The following is a 17,510-nucleotide window of genomic DNA, read 5'->3' as shown; positions in this document are numbered from 1 at the left end:
TAAGTCTAAGAGAAATAATCTGGCTGGAAATCTGGGTCCTGTGTATCAGGATGGTTTTTGTTTTTAAAATCTCTTCCAAAAGCCTTGTGTCACATCTGAGTGAAGTGTATGCTTGTTGTTGAATCTCATATTGAGTGTGTACTTGTTTTTCTATTTTTTTCTTTTCTAATTCATTGTAGTGATATGTGGTTTCATAAAGTAAATCTGAAGTTTCATTTCCATTTATTTTTAACGTGGACTTTGAGAGTTCCAGTATATAATCATTCTGTGGCATCCAGGACTTGTCTCCATAACCTTCTGCATTCAGCCAAACGCCACTGTTATGCATTCTTCATCAGTGGGCCCTAAGCAGAGAATACCATGAAACTCCTACTGACCTGTAACAGTTTGCCACAGTTGCATCGGCAGAATTAAACGTTATCTTCATTGTAATTTTTCCACTCTGGTTGTTGCTGTTTCTTCATGTTATATGGAAGTGTTGACTGTCACAGCTGCCTAGACTATTTTTGAATCACAGACCTCTATTTAGTTGGTTTTCCTTATGTCTTTTTCCTCTTTGTCAAAATGGTGCACAGAATGTGGGTAAACAGGGAAAACACCAGAACAAGATTTGCAGTGTTCCCAGATATAGGAAGCTGAAACAATAGATAGATTTTGCTTTAAACTTGTGAGCGTTTAGTAAGTTAAAAAATTGGCCTCATCAAAGTGTAATTAGTGTTATCTATAAGGATGCTTCTTTGGTGGCAAAGCATAGTCACCTGGTGTTTAGTCCCTGGTGTCTCTGGCTAGAAAGGGGATTAGTTAACAGGTGATGGTAGTCTGACTTTTGATGTTGGAGAGCCTCTGCCAGGCAAAGTAGACTGTACTGGGCTCGGTGATCCAGTGGTCTTAGCATTTTGTTTGTGGGCATATGTGACCTATGCTCTGTATCCAGAGCCCCACAAATCTGTAATCTGCACATTCAAGGTGTTGATCCCCAAACTGGTGGTTACAAAAACCTTGTGGACTAGAAAGTTCCATACCTATGGCACCCCTGTCATGGAGCTTCTGCCCTTGTTTTGGTATGACATCAGGATTGATCTGTACCACAGCAGAATACTGTACTCCAGTATGGCTTAACAGCTGTCATACTAGTAAGATAGATGCCAGATTAAATGAAACCATGAGGTTCATAAGTGACTTTATAGGACCCACTCTTGGCTCCCTGTTTTGAGCTACATAGCACCACCAGCCCTATGGAGACAAGAGGCTGTAGTGAAAGAATATAGAAAAATCACCAACAACCCACTTTTACCAGTACGTGCTGATCTTCCTCATCTATCAATCAATAGGCTTAAATCCAGGAAGCCTTCTCTTGCACTCGCACAACATCTGCACAACAATTTTAACATCAGTGCCCAATGGAAAGCTAAATGGGCAGTCGAACACCCAGAAACGGGTAGATATATAGGGCAGGAGGTCTGGTCTAGAGGGTAGAGCCTCCGTCTGCCTGAAGATAACATCCACAAGGTCGCCAGTTCGAGGCCACGGGCACCGTGCGACCTTGAAGCAGCTGACAAGCTGAAGCCGAGCAATTCCATCTGCTCTGAGCGTGGGAGGATGGAGGCCAGAATGTGAAGCCAGATCGGAATGAAACACCTGAATGTAGTGGTTCTTGAAAGAAAGAACCTTCTTTCAAATTGTAAAAATCCCTGTTTAATAAGGGATTTAAATAAAAGCCTGCCTATGTAAACCGCCTTGAATAAAGTCTTGAATAAAGACCAAGAAAGGCGGTATATAAATACCTGTTATTATTATTATATATAGACGATCCTACACTTAAGATGCCAGTTTTTGACTTACCTCGCCAGCACTGGAGAACTTTAAACAGGATCCGTACCCTACATGGTGTTAGTCAGGACTCAATTTTTAAATGGGAGCTAGTATCTACCCCACAGTGTGATTGCGGATTTTCCTGCCAAACCATATACCACATTGTGTCTGCAAACTGAGGGCGTATGCTGGCCCGTGGTCTGACTTTTTCAGTGAAGGTAACTTTGTCCTTGAATGGCTGGACAAACTGGACATTGACATTTGATCTAGTCTAATTGATATACAAGTCCATGTAATATATGCCATATGCTAAATAAATAAATCAGAAATACCTCTTTTGCTTGGAATGATCTGGAAGAGCACCAGGAGAGACCAACATAAGCCCTGGTTTGCAGGTGGAAAGACTAGGCTGAGGTGTTTTTGTTAAGTTTATAATTCCTTGCAGCAATCCATTAGCAAAACCTTTTATTCTCATAGAGGACCCAAATAAGAGTAAAAGGTTTGGCTGTTGGATTGCTCAGATGGAAGGTGCAGGCACCTCCTTCCACAATTCTCATAGTGTGGTCATATTCAGACCTTGTAAGAACACGTGTGTTAAAATACCTCGATTCTAAATCTAGCCCTTGTTCTTCCTGGCTCCTTTTTTCCACTGTAGTGGCAACGTGCATTGACAATAAGGAAAATCCTCCAAGAGTTAATAGAGAAGCACCCTAAGTTTCACAGCATTAATTCTCTAAAGACAAAGCAGGTTGTACACTGGTGTCGCTCCCATGGTTACACCCCTCCTGACCCAGAAGCCCTGAGGAATGAGGATTCCATAGAGGATGTGCTGACACAAATAGACAACGAGCCAGGTAAGGGAGATTCATTCCAGAACCTCAACAGGTCTCTGTGTGGAATGGATGCTCTATATTTGCTTTCTAAATGGGGCCCCTGTTGTTAGTTCTGTCTGGACAGTTTGTGCTTGTGGAACTGTGCATAAAGACCAATTACTATTACATGTATTAATTTTATACCATCCATGTGCATGGCACTTGTCCAATGAAATGTTGCTCTGATGCACTTGTGGCGTGCGGGTGGTTTCATTTGGTTTAAATTGGGTTTTGACAGATTGGAGAGAAAAAGTTGGGTTAGCCAAGCCAGGTCTACAGTGAAGTGCCACCGCTTTCCCCAGACTCTGAGAGGACATTCCACAGAGTCAAGGCAGCAGGCAGGATCCAATCAAGAAGATGCCTGTCCAAGGGGAGGGTCCACCCTGCCCTTCCAGACTGGCTCTGCCTGGTGTGCAGAATGGTTGAGTCCTGTGCAGCTCAGAAGGTTTTTTTCTTTCTTCGCATCCTACCTAATCCCCAGGCCTTAACTAGGGGCCAGCAGCCCTTGCATAGGCAAAACAGCAGGAGGCTATGTAGAGCAGCCAAAGTTATCAGTGGTGGGCACAGTCGCCTCAGCAACAACTTTACTGGGAAGCACCAGGAGGGGCTTCCCACAGGCAAGGAAGCAATGAGGCTAGACCTCATTCCCAAGCAGCATGCTGGCCAACCAAGAGTGTTTTGGAGGAACAACCCTGCAGAGAAGCTCCTGGAAGAGCCTCTCTTGGCAACTGAGGATGGTGGCAACCAGCTTAGTGGCAAGTCTCCAGCAAGGCATCAGTGCTCAACTTATGTCCCAACTCACTCCTCTTCTAGCAGAGCGGGTAGGAGTCTGAGCCGCAGGATTCTTCCAGGCATCAGTAACGTCTTTCAGCACATCAGCCGCTAAGGGCCCAGTCCTATCCAACTTTCCAGAACCAACAGCCCCAAGGTAAAGGAACAAATATTCCCTTATCTTGAGGAGGCTTTTGTGACTCCTCCCCCACCACAGGATGCAACATGCACCCCATTGGCACGGCACAGCTACATCAGAGCTGGAATGCTGGGTAGGATTGGGCCCCAATTCAACTTTTCCTAGAGCTGTCAAGCACTGAATAGAGGAACTGGCATCTCTGGAATCCACTCCTGAACTGGTGAATGATGAGCTAAAAAAAATAGCCCTGTTGGCTGCCCGGTTGAAGGACTGCTCCTTAGAATGGAATAAACTTCAACTTCAGGGTGATGACAGCCAACACGGTAGCCCAAAGGAATATCTGGTTACATAACTGGGAGATTGATCCTGTCTCCCAAAGCATGTCTAGCTAGCTCAGCTTTCTCCTGCTCCAGGTTGTAGAACCTGGGAGGTGGTACGTATAGAGGCAAAAGGCACGAAGGAATGCTCTTAACTTTGGAAATATATCTGCTATTGCGCATTCTCCCTAGTTAACTTTGTCAGACACAGTTTACTGTTTTCTGTTCTATACTAAAGATGGATTTTTTAACACACTCCTCAAAATGCTGGGTGTGTGCTTAATCTAAGGGTTTTAGTTGTCAGAAAAGGGCAGCTTTTAAATGGCAGTGGAATTAGGGAGTGAACAGCTATATTGATTTCAAACAGGCAAAGGGAATGATGCAGCATTTGTTATGCAGAGGATGACTTTGGATTTTCTTGATCTAAAATTTAAAGCTGCTGAAGTAGAAGTAAAATGAGGTATGAGTAGAAAGCAAAAACCACCTGAGAGATAATTAAAAAAGGAGCAGGATAGATAGCAAGAAAGAGACATGCTCTTCCTTAAACCTGCTGTATTTGACTGCATGGCATGGTGTTAGGCTGGTGTTAGGCTGAGTTGATCAGAAGATGAGTAACAACAAAATCAGTTCCAAAAATCATGAATACTGGGTCTTTTTGCTGCACATTTGAGAAAAGGCCTCGATAACTGTGTTGGAAGCACTCCTGTCTTTGGTAGAGGGAGGCTTCTGGTGACCAACTGACTGCCTTGATTCACAAGTCTTGATTCACATTTCACAGCCGTGTCTTGCAGGGAGTGTACCATGACAGAATCTGTGGGTCAGTCTAAAAGGCACTCGCACAGAAGGCAGTGCAAGTTAGTGGCCCACAGTTCTTGCTACAAGCACAGTTCATTATTTTGTGGATACATGGAGTGTGTGCTTTGTAGTTGTCTCAAGAGCTTTATATTGTAACACTGCCACAAGTGTGATTGTGTCTTATGGATCTTATTCACCTCCGTGCACACAGTGATGTGTGCTGTTCCATATATAAAACAGTGACTAAACATGAGTGAGTTCCCCTCTCTCCCGCCCTAAAGCAAGCAAACATGTTCCGATTTTTAAAATGCTTCTAAACAGCCCAGACTTTTTTTATCTATAGCAAGATTATCCCCTCTGAAACAAGGCTCCCCTCCCCCACCTTTGTGATGGTTAAACAGCTGTTGAAGTGGGATGATTACCACCATAACAGTAGGAGGCTGATTGCACTGAGGACAAATAGCTTCAGCCTCTGTTTAATGGGATTCCTTTTGGATGTGATGATGATGGCAACTTAATAGACAGTGAAGTACAGTCACCTTGTCTGCAGACCATGCTCTGGCATGGGGTATAGCAGTTTTTTCCTCCCCTTGTAGTAAGCATGAACTATGAACATCTTCTAATCACATGCACCTGTCGGTAGATATAGTGCAATTTGGAAATTCTCTTTCTTGTCTCCTGTGTTACTGGTTGCTTCTTGGAAAAGAATGCTCATCCTCTTACACCACGGGGGAAGAGCTGTGTCGAAAGCTGGAGGAGCTGGAGTATTTCCTCAAACAAGAGCCAGACAGTGACGAGGAGGTGGACATTCTCAACATTACTGAACCTCTGAAAATGAACATTAAAAAGGAACAGGAGGAGAAGCAAGAAGAGGCAAACTTCTACTTGGCACCCCAGCCTCCATCTGAGTTTGTGAGGGAGACAGTGGAACAGGTAGAAAAAAGTGTTTTTAAAAGCACAATGACACGAAAATTGCTCATTGCCTTGGAGCTATTAATATGTCATTTCATGGCACACAAGAGATACTAGCCAGTGACATAGCTATGGGTGGGGAGAGCTGGCCCAGTAAGTTCTGCAGGCCCTGCAACGCGCTATGTAAGTGGCCCCTCCCACTTGGCATTGGAGCCATTCCAGGTAGTGATGGCAATGTGCAGATGTGACTGTGCATTGACTTTGCTGCCCGAAATGGCTCCAGTGGCAAGTGGGAGGTGCCACTTATACAGCGCGTGGCACATCCTGAAGTACTTCCCCACTCCCTTGCCTACACCACTGGTGCTAGTGTTGTCCTTACAAGGCTAGTAGTAGCCCCTGGCAACCTGGAATGCCTCTTCTAGGGTTGATTATCTCTTCCCCCAACCCCTGTTGCTTACAGTTACACTGAAAGAATGGAAGTTGTCTGAAAGAAGGATCATGGCAGAGCTGGCAATCCATAGTGGAAAGGTCCAGGAACCCAGCACAGAGCTGGCAGCCCTAATCCATAGATCCAGATGTCACCATGCAATTTCGTCTTGCCACAAATCATAGCTCCCATGCCAATTGGCAACTGTGTCAAGATATTACTAGAATTCAGGTTTACCAGACTGTTTCTGTTCTTTTTAATTTGTTCAGTTGCTATTTTTGTGCTGTCAAGAACAGCAAGTTTTGGACACAAACCTAAAGTCAAGACTACCATTTGATATACCTATGAAGCCAAATTGGCAAAAATGTTCTGTATCACAGAAGAGATGTATTTGAAATAGCATGGCCTCTTGGCTTATGTAACTAACCAGTCCTAACCAACTTTCCAGCACCAGTGCAGCCACAAACCAGCCCTGCAGTTGCAGCAATGCAATACCACTATACAATAACAAATACTCCCTTAACTTGAGGAGGCCTCCATGACAGTCCCTCCATTGCAGAATTTAGCGCACACCCCATTGGCACGGCTGCATCAGTGCTGGAAAACTGGATAGGATTGGACCCTAAGTTGGTTAGTTTCTTGATCAAGGGCTGTTGAAAGTTAGAAAAAGAAAGGTTCACCTCCCACCTTATGTACAGGGAACACAAATGTTTACAGGCAGGAGGGGAATCTTTTCCACAAGCCAAACTACTGCTTTTTTTCCCCAAAGGTCAAAACCCACGTAACAGTGTTCAGGCCAGTCTGAAGTCTTTATAATTTTACAGTTCTACAGTGGGGATTGCTAACATTCACAGAATGCCTTTTATTTGAAATTAGGAATGTGCCATCAGCAGTGTTTTTCAAGGTACATATAAAAAGTACATTTAATCCCAGTATGTGGTCAAGGTAGCACCAGAGATGGGGACTCATCGAACAACTGCCTTGCTGGATGAGACCAATCTACCCATCTGTTTCAACTTCCTCGTATTGTTACTGGCCGAAAGGCAGGTTTAATGTTCCTAGTCCAAAAATAATGGCCGTCTTCTATCGTTTGGTCCCATCATTTCCTGTCAAAATAGAGACTCCTGTTAGGTGTTATAACTAATGATAGACAAATCCGTAGAGGATAGGTTTACCTGGGCTTCATCCGATCCTTGCACATTCTGTATGAGCAGTTTTAATAGAACCATTGCAGTCTACTAAACTGTACTACTGTTAAATGGTGAAACTGGTTTTCTCCCACTGTTCTGCTAGTCCAGTGTTTTCAGCCCTTTTCAGCCCTTTTCATCTCACAGCACACTGACACTAAAATGGTCAAATGACACCATCAGTTTTTTTACAAGTAGAATTTGAAACCCACCATTTGCCCAGACACCAGAAATTGCTTCAAAAGTAATAGTCTTTCAGTAATAGTCTTTCTTAATGTTTCAGCAGGAAAAGCAGACTCTTCTGAGATTGCGTTATCACTACTTGCCAGGGTGTAGAGCTCTATTGAATTCAGTGAACTTGATTCTGAGTAAACATCCTAAGATTGTGTGGTTATTGGCATAATGTTCAAATGCATTTTACTTTTTTATTTTTACCTTCCATTTTCCTTTTTCACCCTCTTGTTTTATAGATAGGAATTTCCTTTCAACCTGTAGAGCTGCACAAGAACATCTATGCATCAGTAATAGAAGATATGATTTTAAAGGTAAGCTGTAATGAAACTTCGTTCAGCATTGCAAAATTAGAATTATCCAAATAATAGCTGCTTAAGAGCCCAATCCTGAGCTTGGCACATCTGTGAGGCTTACCACCAGGCCGGTGCCCATGCTAGACCAGGGCTGGGCTACCACCAGGCAGGCACCCATTCTCTGCTTCTCGGCGGTCTCACAGACTGCTGAGCCGCAGCATGGTAAGTGGGGGCGGGGAGGAGGCGTTCCGGGGAAGGGGGAGGCAGGCAGAGGGCAGGGAGGAGGCGTGACAGGGAGGCGGGGAGAAGGTGGGGCAGGAAGCTTGCCAGGGGGAGGGAGGGAGGCGGGTCCCATAGAGCTCTGCTCCACCGGATCCAAGGTGATTGTGTGGGGCTCCGCACCCTGCACAAACGCCTTTACCTTACCGGCAATGTGAGTAGCCCCATTGTAGGTCTGCTTCCCTTACCTGGGAGAAGGGGACGAAAGGTGCCGCCCAAGGTAGTATAGGATCCGGCAGTAGCCGTTTTCAGTGCTGCTGAAGCTGGGCGCCCCGGGCGGCTCAGGATTGGGTTGTAAGTGAAGTGCAGAAAATTTAAATTAAGCCACAACTTGTGTGCATCTGCAGATTCAAAGCCCCTACTGTATTGTATTGCAGTATAATCAAACACTTTATTATGATTTTTTTAAAAAACTTTTATTCTTCCATGAAATTGCGGGGCCCTCATGTGCATGTGACTTCTTGCTGAATATATAGAAGATGCTCATTGTGGTAAAGGAGTTTGTGTACAGCATTCTGAGATGTGAAATGCCATTAGTAACAATTAATAAAATTTGGCTTGTGGCAATGAAATGCACTCCTTGTATTAATCTCTGCCTTTGAAACTCCCTCTCTAATAGGCCACAGAACAATTGACAAGTGACATACTCAGAGAAGCGCTGGCAGTCGGATACCAAACTTCTCCTCGCAACAGGTATCTGTGTTTTGTTACAACTGCACTTCATAAATCATAAGCAAAAGCTATGACCTGTCTTCATGGGACAGTAAATTGATACAAAATCTGTATTATATGCTGTGTTACTTTGGAGACGCAATGAAAATATTGATTTTAAAATGGTTTAGTGCTATTGGACACAAGACTACTGCCGCCAGGGAGGTTGCTGTGTCAGTCTGTTGCTGCAGAAACAACAAAGAGCCCTTTAGCACCTTAAAGCTGCCGTTTTCAGCCTTTGTCGTATCGCAGCACACGGAGAAGGTGCTAAAATTCTCAAAGCACACCGTCTTTGTTTGGCAGTTGACAAGGGACACTACAATGCCGGCCCTTTGGCTCACATCCCCCAATAACCCTACTGAATATGGGGGATCTGAATATGACCCTCCTCAAAACTGCTGCAGCACACCTATGGATCATTTGCACTGTGCCAAGGCACAGTGGTTCAACTTCGCTGCCTTAAAACACAAGCTTTTGTGGACTGGAGCTCACTTGATCAGGGATCCATGCTTTTCAGCTCACTAATGTGTCCAGCTTGAGTTTCTCACATCACAAGCTATGGCACTGGGCTCATTAGGACTTTCTACCTAGGCGTGTGTAGGGTTAATAATCTATTCTAATCTTTACATGGCAGTATACTGCAGGATTTTTGTGAATTATATCCTAGTTCAGGGGTGTCAAAACTCGTTTCATACAGAAGGCCAAAGTTAGCATTCAGGGCACCTGCGGAGGGCTGGAAGTGACGTCATTAACGAGGAAGTGACATTAAGCAACTGATGGTCAGAAATCAGCACTTTAACTGCATTAACTGCAAATGACAGAAGAGAAAATACACAAATCTTGATCATATTTCAAGATATGAGAAAGCCCAATTTTCATGTAGGCTGCTGTTTCAGCATTTACACCTCAGCATTGCTCAGCAGCTGAGAGTCTGAGGACCAGATAAAAAGCTTCCGGGGGCCGTATCCGGCCTCTGGGCCTTATATTTGACACCCCTGTACCTAGTGCATCTCTGTAATTTTATTTGCTTCATTTACCCCTTCAGGATTTTGTTACTGTTTGCTTAACCAAGCACTACATAAATGCTTGACTACTTGCATTCCCTTGGCTCATATTCTTTACAGGGCTCCAAGAGAGATCACAGTGATGAATATTCACCAAGCCATCTGCAATATTCCATTTCTGGATTTCCTTACGAACAAGCATATGGGGATACTGAATGAAGAACAGTGATCTAGAGTGAAAAGCGACCTGAAAGCTATAATAAAGACCTTGGTACAATTCTAATGCATCTGAATATATATTTTAGTACTGAAAACTTGGGTTACCTTATAGGAACAAAGCACTCAAATAATATAAATGAGTGTTCCAAATTAAAACAAAAAACTTTAAATGTTCGTGTTGCTCTTTTTTAGGAAAGAGTAATTAAAAATCTTTTTCCAAATTCAGCAGTCAAGATTTCATTTACCCTAAGTCAGCTTGTTGTGAGAGGTTATGTTACTGCCTTAGGTCTAAATTACTGGTTTGTGACTTGAGCATAAAATCATTCTTTACACAAGCCCCTGTTAGTGTAATCCAGAGATCACTCTTGGGTGTGGACAGCTAGTCTCCCACTGAGATAAAACGCATAATAATGGTAGCAAGTGGCTTTGACAGGTACACACTTGGGCTGTAAACACTGATCCTGTTAGGATGCATAGTGACAAACCAGGCATGGCAAACTCTCAGAATAAATACTTGTTTCCTTGGTGATGGAAGCGGAACTGCTGACTCTTCCTCTGCAAACTTGTTTGGAGTACTCTGGGAGCTAGTCCAAGTGGACTAATCTGAAATCAGCTGTTAAACGGAAGTGGCTGCATAGCCTGGTGTCACTTGCCAGGACAGTAAGTTTGTTTTTCTGCTGCAAGCGACAGTGCTGCTGTTCTGTTTTTCCCCTATGGGTTGCTTTTGACTGAGATCCTTTACTTGGCCTACAGTTTAAGGGTTAGAGAACTGACCCTTATTTTTTTTCCCTCAGTGTGTTCAAATCTTACTCTGCTTGCTTATTTAAAATCTTGAATTGTGAGGACCCATTGCAAAACTCCAGTTGAATTCCTGGTAATAGGAATCATTTGCTGACATTAGAGTAGGAGATTTGAAAACTCAGTGCTCTAGCTGTGCGACAGTGTTTCCTTCAAGCTTTTCAGTGCTTTATATTTGTGCCTCTCAGTGTATTTAGAGAATTGGAAATTTAAACACTCCAAAGTGCTGTTGGAAAAGTCTGAAGAATACCAGTCCATTTGTCTATCATGATACTTTTCATGTATGACTTCTTACCCTACAGTGACCTATACTGAGATACTGGCAGACTAACTGGCCCTCGCAAGACTTAGTAGTAGCATTTTGATTGCTTATTCCCTCTCCATATAGCTCTACTTGATTTGGAGGAGAGCAATCTGAAGAGAAAAGATCACTATTGAAATCAGTGTTATTCAGTCCAATGAAGGTACAGTGCTATCTTGAGGCAATGAAAGATCTGTTTCTCAATGAAAAGGACAAAAACCCTGCCCTATCCACGTTTAGCATGATTCAAGTTTAATGTTGGATTTTGGCAGATGTTGTCCAGCAGTTGCTCTAAAACATGTCTCTTAAATTAAGGCTAAGATGAAGAATAAACTAACTAGCTTGTGTGAGTTTGTGCGTGCACACAGACTCTGCCTTTGCTGTATTAGAGCAAAACCCTCCAAATGAATTAAAAACTACTGTGGTATAAATTGGTCCATTGCTGAACTCCTCGGCATCACTGTATTATAGTGTATAATTATGTAATATACATTTACAATAAATTTTGTTTATTGAATGTGATGAGGCTGGACTTTTTTCCCCCCCTGCTCTGAGCCCATGTTGTTTACTTACACATCTGCAGTGCAGACTGGAGGGACTTGATGATTGGCAACTGCCATGTTCATGTGAGATTGTCCCTTGCTTCATTGCTGCTGCTTCTAGATAGACATCTTGTACTCCCTGCAATTAATGCTAATTTTTGTTTACTCTGAGGGACCTCTGTTTCATAGAAGGGACACATAATGTTGCTTCCAGAAGGAGTACAAAATGGGGAAGGAGCTGATGTAGCATAGTGACTAAGGGGCTGAGCTGTGAATCGTAACATCTCTGGTTTGACCCACACCTCTGCCATGAACTCACAAGGTGGCCTTATGAAAGACATTCCCTCTCTGTTTCGGCTCCACCAGCTGTAATATGTGTATAATAGTATTTATCCTACAGGGTTTTTGTAAGAACTATAGCAAGTTAGTACATCTGTGTGACTTTGAACAATTGAAGTGCTATACAAATACTGTATGAAGTTTTACAAAACGTACTTTGCAAACACCGTAAGAAAGACAAACCTACAAAGACTTGAGACTTTCACTGCTAAAAAATACTTCTTGTTTAAATGCTCTAAACCAGCATAATTCACACATGAGTCTCCTTCATAAAATGTGTTTAACCTGAAGAGAGGTGGATATCTGATGAGGATGGAAAGATCCAATAAAGTGAGGTTACATATCTGCACTTGGGATATAAACTCTCTTCAGCACTCAAGGTGAATTCTGACTTGAGTAGAAATCATCCATGGGGAGCTGGGGGCAGCAAGGAAAATCATTCTAAATCCTAGGGGAGCTGTTATAAGAACATAAGAACAGCCCCACTGGATCAGGCCATAGGCCCATCTAGTCCAGCTTCCTGTATCTCACAGCAGCCCACCAGATGCCCCAGGGAGCACACCAGATAACAAGAGACCTCATCCTGGTGCCCTCCCCTGCATCTGGCATTCTGACATAACCCATTTCTAAAATCAGGAGGTTGCGCATACACATCATGGCTTGTACCCCATAATGGATTTTTCCTCCAGAAACTTGTCCAATCCCCTTTTAAAGGCGTCTAGGCTAGACGCCAGCACCACATCCTGTGGCAAGGAGTTCCACAGACCGACCACACGCTGAGTAAAGAAATATTTTCTTTTGTCTGTCCTAACCCGCCCAACACTCAATTTTAGTGGATGTCCCCTGGTTCTGGTATTATGTGAGAGTGTAAAGAGCATCTCCCTATCCACTCTGTCCATTCCCTGCATAATTTTGTATGTCTCAATCATGTCCCCCCTCAAGCGTCTCTTTTCTAGGCTGAAGAGGCCCAAACGCCGTAGCCTTTCCTCATAAGGAAGGTGCCCCAGCCCCGTAATCATCTTAGTCGCTCTCTTTTGCACCTTTTCCATTTCCACTATGTCTTTTTTGAGATGCGGCGACCAGAACTGGACACAATACTCCAGGTGTGGCCTTACCATAGATTTGTACAACGGCATTATAATACTAGCCGTTTTGTTCTCAATACCCTTCCTAATGATCCCAAGCATAGAATTGACCTTCTTCACTGCCACCGCACATTGGGTCGACACTTTCATCGACCTGTCCACCACCACCCCAAGATCTCTCTCCTGATCTGTCACAGACAGCTCAGAACCCATCAGCCTATATCTAAAGTTTTGATTTTTTGCCCCAACGTGCATGACTTTAGGCTTACTGACATTGAAGCGCATCTGCCATTTTGCTGCCCATTCTGCCAGTCTGGAGAGATCCTTCTGGAGCTCTTCACAATCACTTCTGGTCTTTACCACTCGGAAAAGTTTGGTGTCATCTGCAAACTTAGCCACTTCACTGCTCAACCCTGTCTCCAGGTCATTTATGAAGAGGTTGAAAAGCACCGGTCCCAGGACAGATCCTTGGGGCACACCACTTTTCACCTCTCTCCATTGTGAAAATTGCCCATTGACACCCACTCTCTGCTTCCTGGCCTCCAACCAGTTCTCAATCCACGAGAGGACCTGTCCTCTAATTCCCTGACTATGGAGTTTTTTCAGTAGCCTTTGGTGAGGGACCGTGTCAAACGCCTTCTGAAAGTCCAGATATATAATGTCCACGGGTTCTCCCACATCCACATGCCTGTTGACCTTTTCAAAGAATTCTATAAGGTTTGTGAGGCAAGACTTACCCTTATAGAAGCCATGCTGACTCTCCCTCAGCAAGGCCTGTTCGTCTATGTGTTTTGAGATCCTATCTTTGATGAGGCATTCCACCATCTTACCCGGTATGGATGTTAGGCTGACCGGCCTATAGTTTCCCGGGTACCCCCTCTTTCCCTTTTTAAAAATAGGCGTGACATTTGCTATCCTCCAATCTTCTGGCACCATGGCCATTTTGAGGGACAAGTTGCATACCTTAGTCAAGAGATCTGCAACTTCATTCTTCAATTCCTTAATAACCCTTGGGTGGATGCCATCAGGGCCCGGTGACTTATTGATCTTTAATCTATCAATGAGGTCTGAAACATCTTTTCTTTTAACCTTTATCTGACTTAACTCCTCGGTCAGGAGGGGCCATTCGGGCAGCGGTATCTGCCCGAGGTCTTCTGCCGTGAAGACAGATGCAAAGAACTCATTTAATTTCTCTGCCATCTCTAAGTCTCCTTTTATCTCCCCTTTCCCTCCCTCACCATCCAGACGGCCAACCGCTTCTCTGGCGGGTTTCCTGCTTCTAACATATTTGAAGAAGCTTTTATTATTCCCCTTAATGTTGCCGGCCATGCGTTCCTCATAGTCTCGCTTGGTCTCCAGTATCACCTTCTTACATTTCTTTTGCCACAGTTTATGTTCCTTTTTATTCTCCTCATTAGGGCAAGACTTCCATTTACGGAAGGAAGCTTCCTTGCCCTTCACAGCCTCTCTAACTTGGCTGGTTAGCCATCCAGGCACTTTCCTGGATTTAGTGGAACCCTTCTTCTTTTGCGGTATACACCTCTGCTGGGCCTCTATTACTGTTGTTTTAAGCAGCCTCCATGCACTCTGGAGAGATTGGACTCTTTTTACCCTCCCTTTCAACCTCCTCCTAACCAGCCTCCTCATTTGAGGGAAGTCCGCCCGTCGGAAGTCAAGGGTTTTTGTTAGAGATTTGCCTGATATTCTTCCCTGGTATTCTTTGCCTGGTATTCTTCCTGTTAGTCAAAACATGCAAGATACTAGGTAAAACGGGTTGGTTAGCCTTCTTGAACAAGTTTGTGAGACCTTCTGCATGTTACCAAAATCTATTTTTCAGTTTCATCTATCTTGCACTGATTTCTGAAAAAAGTATACTGTATTAGCAAAATGACTCATAGCGTATTTTTTTTTAAAAGGTGTTTTATAAAATGCTTAATCACACAGCTGGATTTAGTAATTACAGAATACTGTAGTGGCAACTCAAAAACCCATCTACCAACATATGGTTAGGCTGGAAGGGAAGCAGCGCATTAATATTTGTGCCAGTGTCATACATTCTGAATAGTCCAGATGCCTTTGATTTCCACATACAGATTAGCTTTCAGAGATCCTTGGCAGTGGACTGGAAACACGACTGTGAGGACACCATATATCGTCTCTTTCTCTCTTCTGCTGGGGAATACACCTACTGGAAGTGTCATATCACTCTGGTTGTAAAATTCAGGGGTGAAGTCAGAACAGGTTGTCAGAAAAGGGTTAGCCCAAGGACCTGGCATCTGAGGCAGCATGCTAAATACTCCCCTCCCACCCCAATACCTAAGGGCAAGCCAGCCTTTACTTCTCCTACTCCCTGCATTGGAAAAGGGAGGATGAAGCAAAAGTGAAATGCAGAGAGAGAGGAAAGTGGTAAGCTACAATACCAGAGGAACCCAGGAACTTTAGCAGTAGTAGGTGTGCAGTTTCCTACTATGCTCTTGCTTTCCTGGATGTAAAACAGATGATTTCTTGAAAAATGTTCATTGCACATTGCAGTACTCCAACCATTAAATCCATTAAAAACTGAAAAGAACCTGTAGCCAAAATACATTTTTATTGAATTATCTTTGACTCCATAAAATACACACTTCTTGTACAACTGCTCTGTTGTCATGGTTTTTTTTTTTTCCTTCAAAGAAATGTATTAACAGAAACCAAATAGGCAGTGTGGTTTTCCATTAGTAAAAGTTAAGATTGCAAATAACTGGACCAGTTAAAACTCAGAAGTTTAAAGACATCAGAAGTAGATCAATCAAGCAATTAAATCAATTGCTTCAAGCAGAATTAAATTTTTACTCAAACATTCAACATGCAGATAAGAATATTTTTAAAAATCAGATTTCTGTAAAATAATTATTTTAACTTTGCCCCACCGCTAATTGTTTCTTATACTGTATGTGAGATCATGTAGGTTCATTTGGCCAGTGGTTCCCTTAAGAAATCAAGGAAGCAATGTTGGCTTTAACCTCTTGAAGTACCCACTTAACAAAATAGATGGTGGCTGGGTACCAAAGAACCACACACAGTGGCTTTGGTGTTTTTTCTCAGACAGCATCCCTGTTCTGAACAGAAAGTTGCTTTTGAAACAGTAGACTCAGAAGTGATGTGATATGGTATGGGAAACATGGTGGGTCTGGTGTTTAAAAAAAGTCAAGTATCCCAATGGACCTGCCCAAGTCATTGAAGATGCCTGATAGCCCTTTGGATTCTGGCTGCTGAATGCAATGTGATGCAGTTACACACCCAATCTCATTGAAACAGGAAGGATTTTTGTCCCATTAATCAGTCAGTGGTGCATCTAACTTTCTGTGCATAACATTCATTCTTATAATTTCTTGCTCAAGGTATATTTGACCGCTGATGAATTATCAAAAGATTGATTATATGTTGTTGACAACATTTGCTTCATTCAAATGGACAGATGTCAAAAATGAGTGGCAAATACTCTGCCTGGGACACCCACAAACAGACAGAGGGTTCCCACCTGCTATGGAGTCATCCCAGTGTTGGAGGGAAGGAATGTTTCTGCTTGACTAGAAGTTCCATGTACACATCAGAGTCCCACATGTGCACTGGCATCAGGGCAACCAATTATTCTACCTTGACCTTTACAAAAATAAATGAAAACAAATGCTAAATTGGCAATCAGTTAATCCTGTATAAATCATTCGGATAAAAATGTATACAATCTATATGGAAGTGAACTAACACTAAGAAATGATGTATTAAAAGAGTCTAGGCGAAGGTTAATTCTGGGTCAGTACTATACAAAAATTATTTGTCTCATAATGATATTTAAAAATGAACCTTCATGGAAAATTGTTATATAATAGCCACTAGGTAACATTCATCTCTTTAGCACTAGCATTACCAATATACAAAGATTTAGGATTTCAAGGCAATACATTTTCTATCTTGCATACTCAAATAATTAATGTTAAATAAAATGACACTAAGCATACTCATTGGGAGGGATCAGTCTTCTCTATGTACAGTATTTACATATACAGTAAATAGAACTACTACAACTTAAATTGGTCATTGTTTCAATGTCTAGTCCCCTGTCATTTTTTTAGCTAAACCAGTTAGTGCTACCAGTTCCTAACAAAAGCTGATACTATCAGGAACCTTGTAATTTCCCTTGTATTTCTACTGATGAGTTGTTTTTTTTTCACAGTTTTGTGGCCTCTCTCCTGCTGAAATAAATAAATATGCCTCACTTTAAAGCCTCCTTCATTTCATAAGTATTTCAGGGCTACAGTCCACCAGAAGGTTGTATGTTGGCTATTTAACTTAGGGAATGCTTGTGGTGCTGTGAACTTTTGGTACTATGTTGCCTTTTAGCTGCACTTTCATGGGTCTTATTTTATTGCGATACTGTCATGTAAACCACCTCACTGCCCTTTAGAATAGACAGAAAACAAATTAACTTGCCTC

At 42.8% G+C, this 17,510-nt stretch overlaps 1 protein-coding gene across 2 annotated transcripts in view; it reads left to right on the top strand.

Moving 5' to 3' along the window:
• Positions 1–11,531, top strand: part of YEATS2 (YEATS domain containing 2) — a 42,654-nt gene extending 31,123 nt beyond the window's left edge. For both annotated transcript variants that reach the window (XM_066621853.1, XM_066621852.1), the window contains exons 28-32: positions 2,468–2,666; positions 5,413–5,639; positions 7,703–7,777; positions 8,658–8,731; positions 9,874–11,531. In XM_066621853.1, the coding sequence (XP_066477950.1) occupies positions 2,468–2,666; positions 5,413–5,639; positions 7,703–7,777; positions 8,658–8,731; positions 9,874–9,982 (684 nt within the window). In that variant the 3' untranslated portion in view covers positions 9,983–11,531. The remainder of the gene's footprint in view (positions 1–2,467; positions 2,667–5,412; positions 5,640–7,702; positions 7,778–8,657; positions 8,732–9,873) is intronic.
• Positions 11,532–17,510: the final 5,979 nt, after the last annotated feature.

Source organism: Tiliqua scincoides, chromosome 3 (assembly GCF_035046505.1).
Source record: "Tiliqua scincoides isolate rTilSci1 chromosome 3, rTilSci1.hap2, whole genome shotgun sequence".
Taxonomy (NCBI): domain Eukaryota; kingdom Metazoa; phylum Chordata; class Lepidosauria; order Squamata; family Scincidae; genus Tiliqua; species Tiliqua scincoides.
The sequence above is the reverse complement of the archived record's forward strand: the minus strand, read 5'-3'. Positions and strand labels throughout refer to the sequence as shown.